The 20978-nt window shown below is 44.9% G+C and overlaps 1 protein-coding gene across 1 annotated transcript in view; it reads right to left on the bottom strand.

The window, feature by feature from the left end:
- LOC106609819 (lysine-specific demethylase RSBN1L-like) overlaps positions 1-20978 on the bottom strand; it is an 89104-nt gene that overhangs the window by 21078 nt on the left and 47048 nt on the right. The window contains 2 exon segments of the mRNA XM_045700273.1: positions 1216-1358; positions 1704-1841. Of these exon segments, the coding sequence (XP_045556229.1) occupies positions 1216-1358; positions 1704-1841 (281 nt within the window).

Genomic DNA, 20978 nt, shown 5'->3' on the forward strand with positions numbered 1-20978 from the left:
GAGCGGTTCAGAGATGAGCTAATGGCCTCATCCTGAGAAGCTGAGAGGAGCAGAAAATAGCAAGACTTCTTTCCTCTGCGTCCCAAATGACACCCAATTCTCTATAGTGCCCTACAGGGCCCTGGCCTGGTTAAAAGTAGTGCACTATGTAGGGAATAGGGTATAATTTGGGAGGCAGACCTCATGTTTATGGAAAGCAACAATACAGTCAGGACATTAAGAAGGAAAGAGAGAGGAGGATGAAAAGAAATAGCCAATCGCTGGACAGAGGGAAGTACATTCTGCACATGTGTAGTGTGGAAAAGTGACAGACACTTAAGCCGAAGCCAATATCAACATCAACCATCTCTTTCTAAAATTATCAGACGAAATTGTTGAAACCCCTATTACTAGCCTGTTCAACCTCTCTTTCGTATCGTCTGAGATTCCCAAAGATTGGAAAGCTGCAACGGTCATCCCCCTCTTCAAAGGGGGAGACACTCTAGACCCAAACTGCTACAGACCTATATCTATCCTACCCTGCCTTTCTAAGGTCTTCGAAAGCCAAGTTAACAAACAGATCACCGACCATTTCGAATCCCACCGTACCTTCTCCGCTATGCAATCTGGTTTCAGAGTTGGTTTCCATCCAACTACCTCATCTCCATACTGTTTCGTTTATCTTGCTCCTTTGCACCCCAGTATTTCTACTTGCACATTCATCTCCTGCACATCTATCACTACAGTGTTAATGCTAAATTGTAATTAATTCACCACAATGGTCTATTTATTGCCTTACATCCCTTATCTTACCTAATTTGCACACACTGGATATAGTCTTTTTCTCTATTGTGTTATTGACTGTACGTTTGTTTATTCCATGTGTAACTATATGTTGTTTGTGTCGCACTGCTTTGCTTTATCTTGGCCAGGTCGCAGTTGTAAATGAGAACTTGGTTCTCAACTGGCCTACCTGGTTAAATAAAGGTCAAACGGCTATTTTAAAAATGTAGGGATTAGTTAGGGTTACAATTATGGTTAGGATTAGTGGTTAGGGAAAATAGGATGTTGAATGGAAATACATTTTAGGTCCCCACGAGGATAATAGGACATAACGGGTGTGTACCCACTTAAGACCCTGAGTAGTTCCTTTTGAAGTAGGATCCTGTAAAAACACACATCTGCATCTCTGTGTGAAAGTAGGACCTACTACCTGTGAACACCGGAAGCCCTCACCTTCTCCTTATGTAGGGAGACTTTGGTATGTCAGCAACAGGGATCATCTGTTCCCCAGGTCGTACCCACATGATGGGCCCGTCATCACTCTCTGTTGGACTCTTCAGCTTCAGACTGGAGAACGTACCCCACGGTAACGTCCGCTGGAGGGAGAAGTGTACGCCAGAGTTACAATAAGGGAGGAATAGAATGATAGATAGAGGTGTGTGAGAAAACAAACAGGAAAAAGGAAACCCAATTTTTCAGACATCCATCAAAACCAATGCTTTTTTGTTGTTGTTGAAAAACCATAATTACTCTTCTCAACCACTAGAGGGCAACTTCCTTTGTTTATAGATTAAATTAGTTGAATTCTCCCTAAACAATGTGGCCTGAACTAAAGTTGTTTGTAACCCAGTGAAAATGACTAAATCCAACTTATTACCTATAGATTGATTTTATCTATAAATGATGGATCTATATCATTATTCTGTGTCAGGGCTACTCACCTCTAGGAAGGGCGACTCCTCCAGCATAGAGATGAACTCTGGGAAGTAATCCCCCACCTCCTCGTCCACTGCCCCCACCAGACTGATCTGACGCATGGCACCTGCCCGGTACGTCCCGTGGCTGTACGTTCTCTTTACCTAGAACACATAGTAGAGCACAGTAGAACGGTCAGTAAAACAGTCAGAAGACCAGTCCACTGGAGCGTTGAGGTCCAGACAAAAACATTCAAGTCAGTTGAACTGAATATGAACAGTACTCGTTCCCCTGAGGACTGATGTCCAACCACTACCCCTGACCAGAGAGATGCAGTGTGTGTTGGTGTGAAGGCTGGGCCATGTACAGAGCACTACTTCATGAGGACATCTGATGTTACAGCAGAATCAGTAGTGTGAATGCTGATCCTGTACAGTAATGATACTGGGAGATCAGACACTGCTCTGGTACTGGGGGGGGGGGGAGATTACAGACTTGCCCCCCCACACCCCACTGGAGCCACATAATACTGCAGCTCTCATCCTCTTCAACAGCCTCTCCTTCCCCTCATTCTGATTCTACACCATTACGAGTAGACCCAGTGAGGGGCTGACTGTCAGGACGAGAGAGACAGTCACAATAGACCCAGTGAGGGGCTGACTGTCAGGACAGAGAGAGACAGTCACAATAGACCCAGTGAGGGGCTAACTGTCAGGACAGAGAGAGACAGTCACAATAGACCCAGTGAGGGGCTGACTGTCAGGACAGAGAGAGACAGTCACAATAGACCCAGCGAGGGGCTGACTGTCAGGACAGAGAGAGACAGTCACAATAGACCCAGCGAGGGGCTAACTGTCAGGACAGAGAGAGACAGTCACAATAGACCCAGTGAGGGGCTAACTGTCAGGACAGAGAGAGACAGTCACAATAGACCCAGTGAGGGGCTAACTGTCAGGACAGAGAGAGACAGTCACAATAGACCCAGTGAGGGGCTGACTGTCAGGACAGAGAGAGACAGTCACAATAGACCCAGTGAGGGGCTAACTGTCAGGACAGAGAGAGACAGTCACAATAGACCCAGTGAGGGGCTAACTGTCAGGACAGAGAGAGACAGTCACAATAGACCCAGTGAGGGGCTAACTGTCAGGACAGAGAGAGACAGTCACAATAGACCCAGTGAGGGGCTAACTGTCAGGACAGAGAGAGACAGTCACAATAGACCCAGTGAGGAGCTGACTGTCAGGACAGAGGGCGACAGTCAGGAGAATGAGATTCCACAACAGCACGACCTGCTAATGCAATAAAGTCAGAGTAGATCCTATTCAGATAAAATCAAATCAAATGTTATTGGTCACATACACATGGTTAGCAGATGTTATTGCGAGTGTAGCGAAATGCTTATGCTTCTAGATCCGACAGCTCTAGCTATTCCTGTTCTGAGAGACAGAGACAGAGCTGGTAGTGCTAGCTAACCTGTTTTATACAGTACAGCTGTATCTATTCCTGTTCTGAGAGACAGAGACAGAGCTGGTAGTGCTAGCTAACCTGTTTTATACAGTACAGCTGTATCTATTCCTGTTCTGAGAGAATGAGACAGAGCTGGTAGTGCTAGCGAACCTGTTTTATACAGTACAGCTGTATCTATTCCTGTTCTGAGAGACAGAGACAGAGCTGGTAGTGCTAGCTAACCTGTTTTATACAGTACAGCTGTATCTATTCCTGTTCTGAGAGACAGAGACAGAGCTGGTAGTGCTAGCTAACCTGTTTTATACAGTACAGCTGTATCTATTCCTGTTCTGAGAGACAGAGACAGAGCTGGTAGTGCTAGCTAACCTGTTTTATACAGTACAGCTGTAGCTATTCCTGTTCTGAGAGACAGAGACAGAGCTGGTAGTGCTAGCTAACCTGTTTTATACAGTACAGCTGTATCTATTCCTGTTCTGAGAGACAGAGACAGAGCTGGTAGTGCTAGCTAACCTGTTTTATACAGTACAGCTGTATCTATTCCTGTTCTGAGAGACAGAGACAGAGCTGGTAGTGCTAGCTAACCTGTTTTATACAGTACAGCTGTATCTATTCCTGTTCTGAGAGACAGAGCTGGTAGTGCTAGCTAACCTGTTTTATACAGTACAGCTGTAGCTATTCCTGTTCTGAGAGACAGAGACAGAGCTGGTAGTGCTAGCTAACCTGTTTTATACAGTACAGCTGTAGCTATTCCTGTTCTGGAGACAGAGACAGAGCTGGTAGTGCTAGCTAACCTGTTTTATACAGTACAGCTGTAGCTATTCCTGTTCTGAGAGACAGAGACAGAGCTGGTAGTGCTAGCTAACCTGTTTTATACAGTACAGCTGTAGCTATTCCTGTTCAGAGAGACAGAGACAGAGACAGAGCTGGTAGTGCTAGCTAACCTGTTTTATACAGTACAGCTGTAGCTATTCCTGTTCTGAGAGAGAGACAGAGCTGGTAGTGCTAGCTAACCTGTTTTATACAGTACAGCTGTATCTATTCCTGTTCTGAGAGACAGAGCTGGTAGTGCTAGCTAACCTGTTTTATACAGTACAGCGGTATCTATTCCTGTTCTGAGAGACAGAGACAGAGCTGGTAGTGCTAGCTAACCTGTTTTATACAGTACAGCTGTAGCTATTCCTGTTCTGAGAGACAGAGACCGAGCTGGTAGTGCTAGCTAACCTGTTTTATACAGTACAGCTGTATCTATTCCTGTTCTGAGAGACAGAGACAGAGCTGGTAGTGCTAGCTAACCTGTTTTATACAGTACAGCTGTAGCTATTCCTGTTCAGAGAGACAGAGACAGAGACAGAGCTGGTAGTGCTAGCTAACCTGTTTTATACAGTACAGCTGTAGCTATTCCTGTTCTGAGAGAGAGACAGAGCTGGTAGTGCTAGCTAACCTGTTTTATACAGTACAGCTGTATCTATTCCTGTTCTGAGAGACAGAGACAGAGCTGGTAGTGCTAGCTAACCTGTTTTATACAGTTCAGCTGTAGCTATTCCTGTTCTGAGAGACAGAGACAGAGCTAGTAGTGCTAGCTAACCTGTTTTATACAGTACAGCTGTATCTATTCCTGTTCTGAGAGACAGAGCTGGTAGTGCTAGCTAACCTGTTTTATACAGTACAGCTGTAGCTATTCCTGTTCTGAGAGACAGAGACAGAGCTGGTAGTGCTAGCTAACCTGTTTTATACAGTTCAGCTGTAGCTATTCCTGTTCTGAGAGACAGAGACAGAGCTAGTAGTGCTAGCTAACCTGTTTTATACAGTACAGCTGTCACCCAGTAGTAAAAGGCCCTGTTGAATAGCTAGAAGTACATCCCGGTCTCCTTCACTGTCTCACTTTGTTCCCACAGATCTGAGTACATCTGCTGAAAGATGTAGGTAAACCTCCTTTTTGGTTATCCGGAAGGAAAGAACAGAGGTTTTATAGCAGCTTCAGAGCCACAGAGAACCACAAACTCCCCTCCTGTCAGTCTCTGGACCGTAGGCCCAAGGGTCGCAGTCCTCCCTCTCTAACACGGTAATAAGACTTCACATAAGGAGCAGATCACTGCAAAGTCTCAATGTCCCAGACATCCTCCTGATTCACTTACAACCCTGTCTAATACAGCTATTACAGCCCAGCCATTCTTATCACCACAGAATATCCTCAGGCTAAAAAGAGAGTTCATCATAAGGCCAGTTTCTCCTGGAGCAGTCCATCTGTCTGAACGTTAGATAGTGTCAGAGGAACATCTGATTCAGGTAGTTAATAGATGATCTGTTTCTAAACATGACCCTCTACTAGAGGTCTCTGGGTCTTCACATGGTCAGCAGCAGTGTTGTGTAAAGGGACATATTACAACAGTCAATCATATTACCAAACTAGGGCTGACCCCAATTAGTGGACTGGTCAATTGTTTGGTCGTTAGGCTGTTGGCCGACCAAGATTGTTTTATATATACTGCTCAAAAAAATAAAGGGAACACTTAACCAACACATCCTAGATCTGAATGAAAGAAATAATCTTATTAAATACTGTTTTCTTTACATAGTTGAATGTGCTGACAACAAAATCACACAAAAATAATCAATGGAAATCCAATTTATCAACCCATGGAGGTCTGGATTTGGAGTCACACTCAAAATGAAAGTGGAAAACCACACTACAGGCTGATCCAACTTTGATGTAATGTCCTTAAAACAAGTCAAAATGAGGCTCAGTAGTGTGTGTGGCCTCCACGTGCCTGTATGACCTCCCTACAACGCCTGGGCATGCTCCTGATGAGGTGGCGGATGGTCTCCTGAGGGATCTCCTCCCAGACCTGGACTAAAGCATCCGCCAACTCCTGGACAGTCTGTGGTGCAACGTGGCGTTGGTGGATGGAGCGAGACATGATGTCCCAGATGTGCTCAATGGGATTCAGGTCTGGGGAACGGGCGGGCCAGTCCATAGCATTAATGCCTTCCTCTTGCAGGAACTGCTGACACACTCCAGCCACATGAGGTCTAGCATTGTCTTGCATTAGGAGGAACCCAGGGCCAACCGCACCAGCATATGGTCTCACAAGGGGTCTGAGGATCTCATCTCGGTACCTAATGGCAGTCAGGCTACCTCTGGTGAGCACATGGAGGGCTGTGCGGCCCCCAAAGAAATGCCACCCCACACCATGCCAATGCCACCCACCGCCAAACCGGTCATGCTGGAGGATGTTGCAGGCAGCAGAACGTTCTCCACGGGCGTCTCCAGACTCTGTCACTTGCTCAGTGTGAACCTGCTTTCATCTGTGAAGAGCGCAGGGCGCCAGTGGCGAATTTGCCAATCTTGGTGTTCTCTGGCAAATGCCAAACGTCCTGCACGGTGTTGGGCTGTAAGCACAACCCCCACCCGTGGACGTCGGGCCCTCATACCACCCTCATGGAGTCTGTTTCTGACCGTTTGAGCAGACACATACACATTTGTGGCCTGCAGGAGGTCATTTTGCAGGGCTCTGGCAGTGCTCCTCCTGCTCCTCCTTGCACAAAGGCGGAGGTAGCGGTCCTGCTGCTGGGTTGTTGCCCTCCTACGGCCTCCTCCACGTCTCCTGATGTACTGGCCTGTCTCCTGGTAGCGCCTCCATGCTCTGGACACTACGCTGACAGACACAGCAAACCTTCTTGCCACAGCTCGCATTGATGTGCCATCCTGGATGAGCTGCACTACCTGAGCCACTTGTGTGGGTTGTAGACTCCGTCTCATGCTACCACTAGAGTGAAAGCACCGCCAGCATCCAAAAGTGGCCAAAACATCAGCCAGGAAGCATAGGAACTGAGAAGTGGTCTGTGGTCACCACCTGCAGAACCACTCCTTTATTGGGGGTGTCTTGCTAATTGCCTATAATTTCCACCTGTTGTCTATTCCATTTGCACAACAGCATGTGAAATTTATTGTCAATCAGTGTTGCTTCCTAAGTGGACAGTTTGATTTCACAGAAGTGTGATTGACTTGGAGTTACATTGTGTTGTTTAAGAGTTCCCTTTATTTTTTTGAGCAGTGTATAAAACACATATATGAGCCCATTTCAGTGAACTAATCCATTGCAGGAGGCCTAGACTAAAAGCCAATTTATGCTTGATCCGAAAATGTGGTTGGAGGCTCCATATGCAGGGTGTGACGCAATTGTGGAGCCTCCAGAGGCACGCAGAGGCTAAATCAAGCACTGTACCACATCGCCATGCCCCTCCCAAACGTAACAATGCGGAGGGCTCTGTAGAGATCCACATTGACAGTAGTTGGGGGCGGTACATCCTGTATAAACACAAACTCACTTCCTTGACAACAGCTCTGCACTGCTCCGTGATGCGCAAGAAGTATGACTGGTCTGACTGGTGCTGAGGCCATATCACCGTAAATGCTGCATGGCCAATAGAGACGTCTGATGCACCTCTCGCCTAACAATTTGTGCACATTCATTGTTTCATAACTTCATTGTGTGAATTGTTAGCGTTTGATTGTTAGTGTAAATCACTTCTCCATAACATATAGTGCATCACCAGCAGTACATTTACTCTTCATTCATATAATTTCTATCTACTGCCTCCTGAGTGGTGCAGTGGTAAAGTCACTACAGATCCGGGTTCAATCCCGGGCTGCGTCGCAGCCAGACAAGACCGGGATACTCATGAGGCAACGCACAATTGGCCCAGTGTCGTCCGGTTTAGGGGAGGGTTTGGCCGGCCGGGATGTCCTCGTCTCATCTGGCTCTAGCGATTCCTTGTGGCAGGCCGGGCACACACACGCTGACACGGTCGCTAGTTTTACGGTGTTTCCTCTGACACATTGGTGAGGCCGGCTTCTGGGTTAAGCGAGCTGCGTGTCAAAAAGCAGTGCGTCTTGGCAGGGTCGTGTTTCGGAGGACGCATGGCTCTCAACCTTCACCTCTCCCGAGTCCATACGTCAGTTACAGCGTTGAGACAAGACTAACTACCAATTGGATATCAAATTTGGCAAGAAAAAGGGGTCAGAATAAATAATACATTCTAATCTACAATTTTTGCTGCTTTGGTTATGGTAACTATTTTAATCAATTCAATATTACTATTCCAGTCTTCCCGTTCTCATTGTCAGAGTGGACACATTGTTTGCGGAGTGCACAACCTATTCTACACTTGTGAGAAACAAGTTGAGGCTAATTTCATTCCATTTACAAGTTGTCAATTTAGTCATTGTCTTTTGTTTAGAGCGTCAATGTTGAGTAAGAACACACAGAAATACAAGTAGGCCTATAGGCTACCGGAAAAATACTACAAGCCCTCTCCCTTTCAATAACCACTCAGCGTGAAAGTGAAAAATGTAATGCTCTGATCCAGTGGAAATATCATAAAATAGGCCTACCTGATTACTTGTTATCAGTGCTGGACTTGGACTGAAATAGGTTCCGGTACTCATTTAAGGTAGTGGTACTGTTTATATTTAGGTGCTTGAGCTCCACAATAGCTGCGAGTTAATATTCTATAAGAGTAATAACCGCAGTAGAAGATGTGAGGTGCCGGTACTCAGCTCTGGTAAGCTCCTGCCCAAGTCACGCACTGCTTCTTATGTGCAAATAGCCTACAGCTGTGTCTGTCCTGAGCTCACTGCTGGGGAAACTGAGGGCCCAGAATATTTTATACAACAAGTTCACTAGTGCTCAACCCAACTTAATAGTTTATACAATGTTTCAAGTTCATTGCAGACAGGCCATGTGTAGGCAATGTGATTTATAGGAGATTTTCTACCTGCAGACTGCAATGTTTTTATTTGTTGGCTTCATGTAGGCTATTTTTTACATAGTTGCCAATATAATTTACCTTTTAGGTTTGTATCATTTTCATTTAGATAGGTTGATTAACCACATGACAATTATTGAGATATTAAGACGTTATTATAAATTAAATGAAACTTTACGAAAATGTGCATCTGAACCAGAACGGACACGCAGATCGGTAGAAATGATAAGATAGATTTGCATTCAACATGAGGAAGGGTGCCAACTCCTCACGTATCCAATTACTGGTAACGTCAGGAGAGTAATGGCAGAATCTGAGAAAGCCAGCAGGAGAGGGAGGAGTTAGGTCAAATTAAGTGCTTTTTTCTTTCTGGTTATCTAGATCTCTGGCGCCCTCTTGAGGCATCAAACCGTAAGCTTAAAGCGTCAGACAAGCTCAATGATTTATTTAAAAAAAACACATAGGGTGTGTCTATATATGGAAAAATACACGTTTAACAATTTCAACCAATCGATTGGTCGAAAGAACAGACTACTTTCGGTCGACAAATCTTTATTTTTAGTAGGGGACAGCCATATACCAAACACATCATGCGTGCTGCACTTGAGCTTCAGGTTGTGATGCATGGAGCTGGAAGTGGGCTATTCCTGTCTGACAGGAGTCTGTTGAGCAGATGTGAGACATGTTCCCTCCATCCTGTCAGCTGTTGGTTGCCCCGCCAAAATAAACATTAAACCTTTATGACGGTTATTTTATTTTCTTCATCCATAATCGTCAGTTATATGGTAATTGTACCAACCCCCCCATCCCTCCTTTCCTTACTGCAGGCTGTTAAGATCAGTTATCCTAAATTGAAGCCAGCGGTGGAGGTCCTCAGAGGGCTGCAGCGTTTTAATCATGTTTGGAGACTTCACAGAGGACGTCTTCGAGAGGGTGTGTGTGTGTGTGTAGTGGTGTCTGGTGCTGTTTTTCCTGCCCTGAGGGAGCAAGCCACCAGTGTGAGTAAAGCACTGAAGTAGCCTTTTTTCTACTTTCTGCTGTGTGTGTGTGTGTGTGTGTGTGTGTGTGTGTGTGTGTGTGTGTGTGTGTGTGTGTGTGAGACAGGATCCTAGTCCACTTTGTTCCATTTATGGCAACAAGTCACAATGGAGGGGCCAGCGAAGGGTGAGTCAAGGGGGAAGGTGAGGGAGTTCACTGTAGTGGCCAGGAAGTAAGAGGACAACAGGGAGAGAGGATGAGGAGAGGTAGGGTGTCCTTGGGTGTCACCCGAGTGAATCTGTCAGAGAGACAGACAGCGAGAGACAGCGAGAGAGAGAGAGACCAGCGTAGAGCCCAACTCTGTATAACAACAGACTGTCTGGGGAATTGACCTCTCACAGGCCCCACAGGCTCCCTGTCTACAATACACACCATCATCTATCACTGGGGAGAACACAAGTTCAGACACAAGGTCACTGGGCCAGGACTAGTAGACTGGTATTCCCCTCAGACTGAAAGGAAGTCAACCTGGGAAAAAATACATCTTTAATATTCAATGAATATTGTTACATAATTTCAATCAATTGTGTAGTTGAAAATAGTGGATTGAAGTGTACGGGACAGAAGTATCTGAGCAGGGCTTGAATACTGTACAGGATTAATCATACTTAAATAAGGCGAACAAATGAATGGCATAGTTCAAACTGTGTGTACATTGAGCATGGGTGCTTCCCTTGTTGTTTCCAGGCTAAATGTGTTTCCATGATCACAACACTTAATATAGACCAGATATTATCTTCATTATCCATGAGGACACACACCTCTGAGGTATAGCCATCCCTCCTGTCTGTTCTCTCCTCCTGGGCGGCTTGCTCTGGGCACACTCTGTTTTACGCTAATGGACTCACTCACAGGTGAGAGAGATGCAAGCAGAGACAGAGACACAGATTGCATCTGGATGCCCACTGCGCCCCTGCGGGTGGCTGTGTGTGTTAGTTAAAAAGGGAATGGATGGCCGATAAAGGCTCTTTCCTCTGGGATTTCTGGCCTGCCGCAGACTGCAGACAGACAAGGAAACCCACCAAGACGTTGTGCTCCTTCTGCAGCGTGGAGCCGCCAACACCGTGAGAAGCCAGCCAAGTACAGTCTAATACATGAATACATGGATACATCAAAAACAACCTACTTCCTCTCTCCCTCACCGAGAGAGAGCAGAGCTGAGCAGCCAAACCAGCCAGCCACATTCCCATAACATCTGATACACTCATACCAGGAATATGTCAATACTGCTGACACATCTCAACACACTACTGTACCCCTCTCCCCATGTGAGGCCCCCCAGGCATCTAAACACACTACTGTACCTCTCTCCCCCTGTGAGGCCCCCAGGCATCTAAACACACTACTTTATCTCTCTCCCCATGTGAGGCCCCCAAGCAGCCAGTCATCTAAACACACTACTGTACCTCTCTCCCCATGTGAGGCCCCCAGGCATCTAAACACACTACTGTACCTCTCTCCCCATGTGAGGCCCCCAGGCATCTAAACACACTACTGTACCTCTCTCCCCATGTGAGGCCCCCAGGCATCTAAACACACTACTGTACCTCTCTCCCCCTGTGAGGCCCCCAGGCATCTAAACACACTACTGTACCCCTCTCCCCATGTGAGGCCCCCAGGCATCTAAACACACTACTGTACCTCTCTCCCCATGTGAGGCCCCCAGGCATCTAAACACATGTACCTCTCTCCCCATGTGAGGCCCCCAGGCAGCCAGTCCTCTAAACACACTACTGTACCGCTCTCCCCCTGTGAGGCCCCCGGGGCAACCAGTCAAGTCTCAACCATAACATCTGATATCGTCTACTCCAAACTCAGATACATCTAAAACACACTACTCCTTCTGCATCTCTCCCTCTACCATTTCTTTTCCTCTCCACCCTGAGGCCCCAGAGCAGAACAGAGTTAACCGTCTGATATTGTACAGCTACAGGAAGTAGGGCCATGTTGAATAGTGAAAATATAGATACATCCAAACCAACAGCTCCCTTAACCTGTTGGGGCTTGGGGGCAGTATTTTCACGGCCGGATAAAAAAAACGTACCCGATTTAAACTGGTTACTACTCTTGCCCAGAAACTAGAATATGCATATCATGAGTAGATTTGGATAGAAAACACAAAAGTTTCTAAAACTGTTTGAATGGTGTCTGTGAGTATAACAGAACTCATATGGCAGGCCAAAACCTGAGAAGATTCCATGCAGGAAGTGCCCTGTCTGACAATTTGTTGTCCTTCTGTTGCATCTCTCTCAAAATTACAGCATCTGTGCTGTTACGTGACACTTTCTAAGGCTTCCGTTGGCTCTCTAAAGCCCTCAGAAAGCGGAATGACGCGTCTCCTGTCTCTGGGCAAAGTCGACAGTGAGACTGAGATGCGCGTTCATGAGACTTCTCCATTTTTTTCTTTCAGCCTTTGAATGAATACAACGTTGTCCGGTTGGAATATTATCACTATTTTACGAGAAAAATAGCATAAAAATTGATTTTAAACAGCGTTTGACATGCTTCTAAGTACGGTAATGGAATATTTTGAAATTTTTTGTCACGAAATGCGCTTGCGCGTTACCCTTTGGATAGTGACCTGAACGCACACACAAAATGGAGGTATTTGGATATAACTATGGATTATTTGGAACAAAAACTACATTTGTTGTTGAAGTAGAAGTCCTGGGAGTACATTCTGACGAAGAACAGCAAAGGTAATCCAATTTTTCTAATAGTAATTCTGAGTTTAGGTAGCCCCAAACTTGGTGGGTGTCAAATTAGCTAGCCTGTGATGGCCGAGCTATGTACTCAGAATATTGCAAAATGTGCTTTCGCCGAAAAGCTATTTTAAAATGTGACATAGTGTTTGCATAAAGGAGTTCTGTATCTATAATTCTTAAACTAATTGTTATGTATTTTGTCAACGTTTATGATGAGTAATTTAGTAAATTCACCGGAAGTTTTCGGTGGGTATGCTAGTTCTGAACATCACATGCTAAAGTAAAAAGCTGGTTTTTGATATAAATATGAACTTGATTGAACAAAACATGCATGTATTGTATAACATAATGTCCTAGGAGTGTCATCTGATGAAGATCAAAGGTTAGTGCTGCATTTAGCTGTGGTTTTGGTTTTTGTGACATATATGCATGCTTTGAAAATGGCTGTGTGATTATTTTTGGCAGGGTACTCTCCTGTCATAATCTAATGTTTTGCTTTCGCTGTAAAGCCTTTTTGAAATCGGACAACGTGGTTGGATTAACGAGAGTCTTATCTTTCAAATGGTGTAAAATAGTCATATGTTTGAGAAATTGAAGTTATAGCATTTTTGAGGTATTTGTATTTCGCGCCACGCGATTCCACTGGCTGTTGACTAGGGTTGGACGCTAACGTCCAACTGGCCCAGAGAGGTTAACTCTCCCAATACCCTGATACCCCCAGAGCAGAGCAGCCAGCCTAGTCAGACTGAACTGAGACCCCTAGAGCAGAGCAGCCAGCCTAGTCAGACTGAACTGAGACCCCTAGAGCAGAGCAGCCAGCCTAGTCTGACTGAACTGAGACCTCTAAAGCAGCCAGCAGCCGAGTCTGAACTGAGACCCCCAGAGCAGAGCAGCCAAACAAACTACTCCTCCCCTCTTCCTTCACTACTGTTTCCCCTCGTTCCTCCACCACTCCCTCTCCCCCTCTCTCTACATGACTCACAGCCCCAGCAGCCCAAAGCCAGCCAGGGTATTAGGCCTAGTAGCCAACGCCCAGACCCCTCGTCAGCATGCGTGGACACAGCACAAATCCACAACAAACCCTTTATCCTCTTAGACCTGTGTCTCTGTCTCACCAACTCTCCCTCCTATCATTCACTCTTCCTCTGCCCCTCTCGCTCACTCTGATTAGCAGATAGCTCCATAACTCCAGATGGCCAGGTCAGGATATGATATGCCTCTCTTAGTAAGAGACATCTATTACGAGGTACGTCACTGCACTGCATGGTCAGCCATTACAGAGGGTTTCATCAGCCCTGTTGCTAGTTATTACATAATATTTAGCCTAGCCTAGACCTGTTGCTAGTTATTACATAACATTTAGCCTAGCCTAGTTATTACATAACATATAGCCTAGCCTAGACCTGTTGCTAGTTATTACAAAACATTTAGCCTAGACCTGTTGCTAGTTATTACATAACATATAGCCTAGCCTAGACCTGTTGCTAGTTATTACAAAACATTTAGCCTAGACCTGTTGCTAGTTATTACATAACATTTAGCCTAGCCTAGACCTGTTGCTAGTTATTACATAACATTTAGCCTAGCCTAGACCTGTTGCTAGTTATTACATAACATTGAGCCTAGCCTAGACCTGTTGCTAGTTATTACATAACATTTAGCCTAGCTAGACCTGTGCTAGTTATTACATAACATTTAGCCCATTATTACATATTTAGCCTAGACCTGTTGCTAGTTATTACATAACATTTAGCCTAGCCTAGACCTGTTGCTAGTTATTACATAATATTTAGCCTAGACCTGTTGCTAGTTATTACATAACATTTAGCCTAGCCTAGACCTGTTGCTAGTTATTACATAACATTTAGCCTAGCCTAGTTATTACATAACATTTAGCCTAGACTAGACCTGTTGCTAGTTATTACATAACATTTAGCCTAGCCTAGTTATTACATAATATTTAGCCTAGCCTAGACCTGTTGCTAGTTATTACATAACACCTAGCCTAGACCTGTTGCTAGTTATTACATAACACATAGGCTAGCCCTGATACTAGTTATTGCATAACATAGTCGCGGCCAAAAGTTGAGAAGGACGCAAATATACATTTTCACAAAGTCTGCTGCCTCAGTTTGTATGATGGCAATTTGTATATACTCCAGAATGTTATGAAGAGTGATCAGATGAATTGCAAAGTCCCTCTTTGCCATGCAAATGAACTGAATCCCCCCAAATCATTTCCACTGCATTTCAGCCCTGCCACAAAAGGACCAGCTGACATCATGTCAGTGATTCTCTTGTTAACACAGGTATGAGTGTTGACGAGGACAAGGCTGGAGATCACTCTGTCATGCTGATTGAGTTCGAATAACAGACTGGAAGCTTCAAAAGTAGGGTGGTGCTTGGAATCATTGCTCTTCCTCTGTCTACCATGGTTACCTGCAAGGAAACACATGTCGTCATCATTGCTTTGCACAAAAAGGGCTTCACAGGCAAGGATATTGCTGCCAGTAAGATTGCACCTAAATCAACCATTTATGGGATCATCAAGAACTTCAAGGAGAGCGGTTCAATTGTTGTGAAGAAGGCTTCAGGGCGCCCAAGAAAGTCCAGCAAAAGCCAGGACCGTCTCCAAAAGTTGATTCAGCTGCGGGATCAGGGCACCACCAGTACAGAGCTTGCTCAGGAATGGCAGCAGGCAGGTGTGAGTGCATCTGCACGCACAGTGAGGCGAAGACTTTTGGAGGATGGCCTGGTGTCAAGAAGGGCAGCAAAGAAGCCACTTCTCTCCAGGAAAAACATCAGGGACAGACTGATATTCTGCAAAAGGTACAGGGATTGGACTGCTGAGGACTGGGGTAAAGTCATTTTCTCTGATGAATCCCCTTTCCGATTGTTTGGAGCATCCGGAAAAAAGTTTGTCCGGAGAAGACAAGGTGAGCGCTACCATCAGTCCTGTGTCATGCCAACAGTAAAGCATCCTGAGACCATTCATGTGTGGGGTTGCTTCTCAGCCAAGGGAGTGGGCTCACTCACAATTTTGCCTAAGAACACAGCCATGAATAAAGAATGGTACCAACACATCCTCCGAGAGCAACTTCTCCCAACCATCCAGGAACAGTTTGGTGACGAACAATGCCTTTTCCAGCATGATGGAGCACCTTTCCATAAGGCAAAAGTGATAACTAAGTGGCTCGGGGCACAAAACATCGATATTTTGGGTCCATGGCCAGGAAACTCCTCAGACCTTAAACCCATCGAGAACTTGTGGTCAATCCTCAAGAGGCGGGTGGACAAACAAAAACCCACAAATTCTGACAAACTCCAAGCATTGATTATGCAAGAACGGGCTGCCATCAGTCAGGATGTGGCCCAGAAGTTAATTGACAGCATGCCAGGGTGGATTGCAGATGTCTTGAAAAAGAAGGGTCAACACTAAATATTGACTCTTTGCATCAACTTCATGTAATTGTCAATAAAAGCCTTTGACACGTATGAAATGCTTGTAATTATACTTCAGTATTCCATAGTAACATCTGACAAAAATATCTAAAGACACTGAAGCAGCAGACTTTGTGGAAATTAATATTTGTGTCATTCTCAAAACTTTTGCCCACGACTGTATAGCCTGGCCCTGTTACTAGTTATTACATAACATGTAGCCTAGCCCTGTTACTAGTTATTACATAACATGTAGCCTAGCCCTGTTACTAGTTATTACATAACATGTAGCCTAGCCCTGTTACTAGTTATTACATAACATGTAGCCTAGCCCTGTTACTAGTTATTACGTAACATGTAGCCTAGCCCTGTTACTAGTTATTACGTAACATGTAGCCTAGCCCTGTTACTAGTTATTACGTAACATGTAGCCTAGCCCTGTTACTAGTTATTACATAACATGTAGCCTAGCCCTGTTACTAGTTATTACATAACATGTAGCCTAGCCCTGTTACTAGTTATTACATAACATGTAGCCTAGCCCTGTTACTAGTTATTACATAACATGTAGCCTAGCCCTGTTACTAGTTATTACATAACATGTAGCCTAGCCCTGTTACTAGTTATTACATAACATGTAGCCTAGCCCTGTTACTAGTTATTACATAACATGTAGCCTAGCCCTGTTACTAGTTATTACATAACATGTAGCCTAGCCCTGTTACTAGTTATTACATAACATGTAGCCTAGCCCTGTTACTAGTTATTACATAACATGTAGCCTAGCCCTGTTACTAGTTATTACATAACATGTAGCCTAGCCCTGTTACTAGTTATTACATAACATGTAGCCTAGCCCTGTTACTAGTTATTACATAACATGTAGCCTAGCCCTGTTACTAGTTATTACATAACATGTAGCCTAGCCCTGTTACTAGTTATTACATAACATGTAGCCTAGCCCTGTTACTAGTTATTACATAACATGTAGCCTAGCCCTGTTACGAGTTATTACATAACATGTAGCCTAGCCCTGTTACTAGCTATTACATAACATGTAGCCTAGCCCTGTTACTAGCTATTACATAACATGTAGCCTAGCCCTGTTACTAGTTATTACATAACATGTAGCCTAGCCCTGTTACTAGTTATTACATAACATGTAGCCTAGCCCTGTTACTAGTTATTACATAACATGTAGCCTAGCCCTGTTACTAGTTATTACATAACATGTAGCCTAGCCCTGTTACTAGTTATTACATAACATGTAGCCTAGCCCTGTTACTAGTTATTACATAACATGTAGCCTAGCCCTGTTACTAGTTATTACATAACATGTAGCCTAGCCCTGTTACTAGTTATTACATAACATGTAGCCTAGCCCTGTTACGAGCTATTACATAACATGTAGCCTAGCCCTGTTACTAGCTATTACATAACATGTAGCCTAGCCCTGTTACTAGCTATTACATAACATGTAGCCTAGCCCTGTTACTAGTTATTACATAACATGTAGCCTAGCCCTGTTACTAGCTATTACATAACATGTAGCCTAGCCCTGTTACTAGTTATTACATAACATGTAGCCTAGCCCTGTTACTAGTTATTACATAACATGTAGCCTAGCCCTGTTACTAGTTATTACATAACATGTAGCCTAGCCCTGTTACTAGTTATTACATAACATGTAGCCTAGCCCTGTTACTAGTTATTACATAACATGTAGCCTAGCCCTGTTACTAGTTATTACATAACATGTAGCCTAGCCCTGTTACTAGTTATTACATAACATGTAGCCTAGCCCTGTTACTAGCTATTACATAACATGTAGCCTAGCCCTGTTACTAGCTATTACATAACATGTAGCCTAGCCCTGTTACTAGCTATTACATAACATGTAGCCTAGCCCTGTTACTAGTTATTACATAACATGTAGCCTAGCCCTGTTACTAGTTATTACATAACATGTAGCCTAGCCCTGTTACTATAGTTATTACATAACATGTAGCCAAGCTAGACCTGTTACTAGCTATTACATAACATGTAGCCTAGCCCTGTTACTAGTTATTACATAACATGTAGCCTAGCCCTGTTACTAGGTATTACATAACATGTAGCCTAGCCCTGTTACTAGTTATTACATAACATGTAGCCTAGCCCTGTTACTAGTTATTACGTAACATGTAGCCTAGCCCTGTTACTAGTTATTACATAACATGTAGCCTAGCCCTGTTACTAGTTATTACATAACATGTAGCCTAGCCCTGTTACTAGTTATTACATAACATGTAGCCTAGCCCTGTTACTAGTTATTACATAACATGTAGCCTAGCCCTGTTACTAGTTATTACATAACATGTAGCCTAGCCCTGTTACTAGTTATTACTACTTATAACATAGTAGCCTAGCCCTGTTACTAGTTATTACATAACATGTAGCCTAGCCCTGTTACTAGTTATTACATAACATGTAGCCAAGCTTAGACCTGTTGCTAGTTATTACATAACATGTAGCCTAGCCCTGTTACTAGTTATTACATAACATGTAGCCTAGCCCTGTTACTAGTTATTACATAACATGTAGCCTAGCCCTGTTACTAGTTATTACATAACATGTAGCCTAGCCCTGTTACTAGTTATTACGTAACATGTAGCCTAGCCCTGTTACTAGTTATTAGCCAGCCAACGAGAGCGTACAGGTCGCAGTGGTGGGTAGCCTAGCCTAGATCAGTTATTACTTAACATATAGGCTAGTCTTGCTATGAGTTATTACATAACATATAGCCTAGCCCTGTTACAAGTTATTTACTACTTATAACATAATGCCTAGCCTAGACTTGTTACTAGATACCCCTAGCCTAGACCAGTTATTACATAACATATAGCCTAGCCTTGTTATGAGTTATTACATAACATATAGCCTAGCCTTGTTACCCCTAGCCCAGACCTACTACTACTACCACCCTTCACCGTATAACAACAATAGGTCCCAGTCACTGTGACCTGACTCTGCCTGTCTGTTTAGTCCTAACAAGGAAGCTGCTTGATGTTGTTGTGGTCTGTGTTCTCCAACAGCAGATAAAAGAAGCGTGTGCCACAACAGGGTGAACACAACACGATAGTTAGGCTGGTCTATAGGCGTGTCTGCTGTCACAGTGTAAAGTTGATCAAATCTTACGCTCCAGGGGCCTATAGCTGGGATTTATTACTGACCTGGAGCCAGATCTATTGTCACTGACTGAACACAAGCATCATTTAACACAAACAAACCAGAAAGACCCATAAATACTGGCAACAACAGCATCCTGTCTTAACACACAAACAGCAGTTCATTCAACTGAGACTACATACAGAGAGACATATCAACAATCTGCTCTAAAAAGCTACACTCACATGGGATTCAGGAGAAAAGAGGAAAGGAAAACAGAGGGAGAGAGAGAGGAAAGAAGAGAAAGAAAGAGGGAGGAAGAGATAGGAAGCGCCAGGGATAAAGAGAAGGGAAAAGACAGGAGGGAGAGATGGAGCAAAACAAGTGGAACATAAGGTGAGACAGAGTGAGAGTGAGTGAGCGAGACACAGGGTGAGAGAGAGACGGGGTGAGAGAGAGGCCAGTCTCTTGATCAGCTGTGCTGGTACCAGACCTTGTGGTATACTGAGCCCGTTAAACCAGAAAGACGTGTTTCACACCACTTGGCTTTTCAAGGTCGGAGCTGGCCTGCTTCCCTCTCTCCCTATTCCCCCTCCCTCTCTGGCTCTCTCCCCTCCAGCCTGCCTCCCTCCCTCCCACCATCTCTCCTCCAGCCTGCTTCCCTCTCTCCCTATTCCACCTCCCTCTCTGGCTCTCTCCCCTCCAGCCTGCCTCCCTCCCTCCCTCCCACCCTCTCTCCTCCAGCCTGCTTCCCTCTCTCCCTATTCCCCCTCCCTCTCTGGCTCTCTCCCCTCCAGCCTGCCTGCCTCCCTCCCTCCCGCCCACTCTCTCTCCTCCAGTCTGCCTCCCTCTCTCTCCAGCCTGCGTCCCTCCCTCCCAGGCAGTGAATCCAGTCCCATGGGACTACCTACCTAGTGCCTCTTTGTACTGTACACCTCTCTCACTGTCTCTCTCACCATCTCTCACCCTCCCTCATTCTCCTACACTCTTGTTCCCTCTCCCTCCCTATTTTGCACTCCATCCCTCCCTCTCTCTCTCTCTCTCTTTCCGTCTCTCGTTTAGTCTCCCTGCCTCTTTCTTTCTACCTCTCAGAATAACAGCATCCTCCTCTCCTGGAAAGAGGGATGACAGAGAGATCCGATCCCCCTCTCTCTCTTCAATCCCTCTCCCACTTCCCTCTGAGACCACTACTATACCTGCGTCCCAAATGGCACCCTAGTCCCTATATAGTGCACTACTTTAGACCAGAGCCCTAGTCCCTATATAGTGCAGTACTTTAGACCAGAGCCCTAGTCCCTATATAGTGCAGTACTTTAGACCAGAGCCCTAGTCCCTATATAGTGCAGTACTCTTGAGCAGAGATAGTACTCTACTTCCCCCCCACTCTTTTCCCTTAATCTCTCCATCTTCCTCCCCATCTCTCTCCCTCAGGCAGGGACTAGGGAGGGACCCCACTGTGACCTCACACCTGGCTGAGGCTGGCTGGCTGAGGTAACAGCCAGGTAATGGGATGGGTGTAGTTGAGAGACATCAACATGAAAGGAGAGTGATTGGAATGACTGATCAGACTAGAACTCCAGACAGTTTTTATTTCATATGTGGGGTTCCAGCCCTGAATGCTGATTGGCTGACGGCCGTGGTATATCAGATCGGATACCACGGGTATGACAAAACATTTTATTTTGTCTGCTCTAATTACGTTGGTAACCAGTTTATAATAGCAATAAGGAACCT

This window comes from Salmo salar, chromosome ssa17 (genome assembly GCF_905237065.1).
Source record: "Salmo salar chromosome ssa17, Ssal_v3.1, whole genome shotgun sequence".
Taxonomy (NCBI): domain Eukaryota; kingdom Metazoa; phylum Chordata; class Actinopteri; order Salmoniformes; family Salmonidae; genus Salmo; species Salmo salar.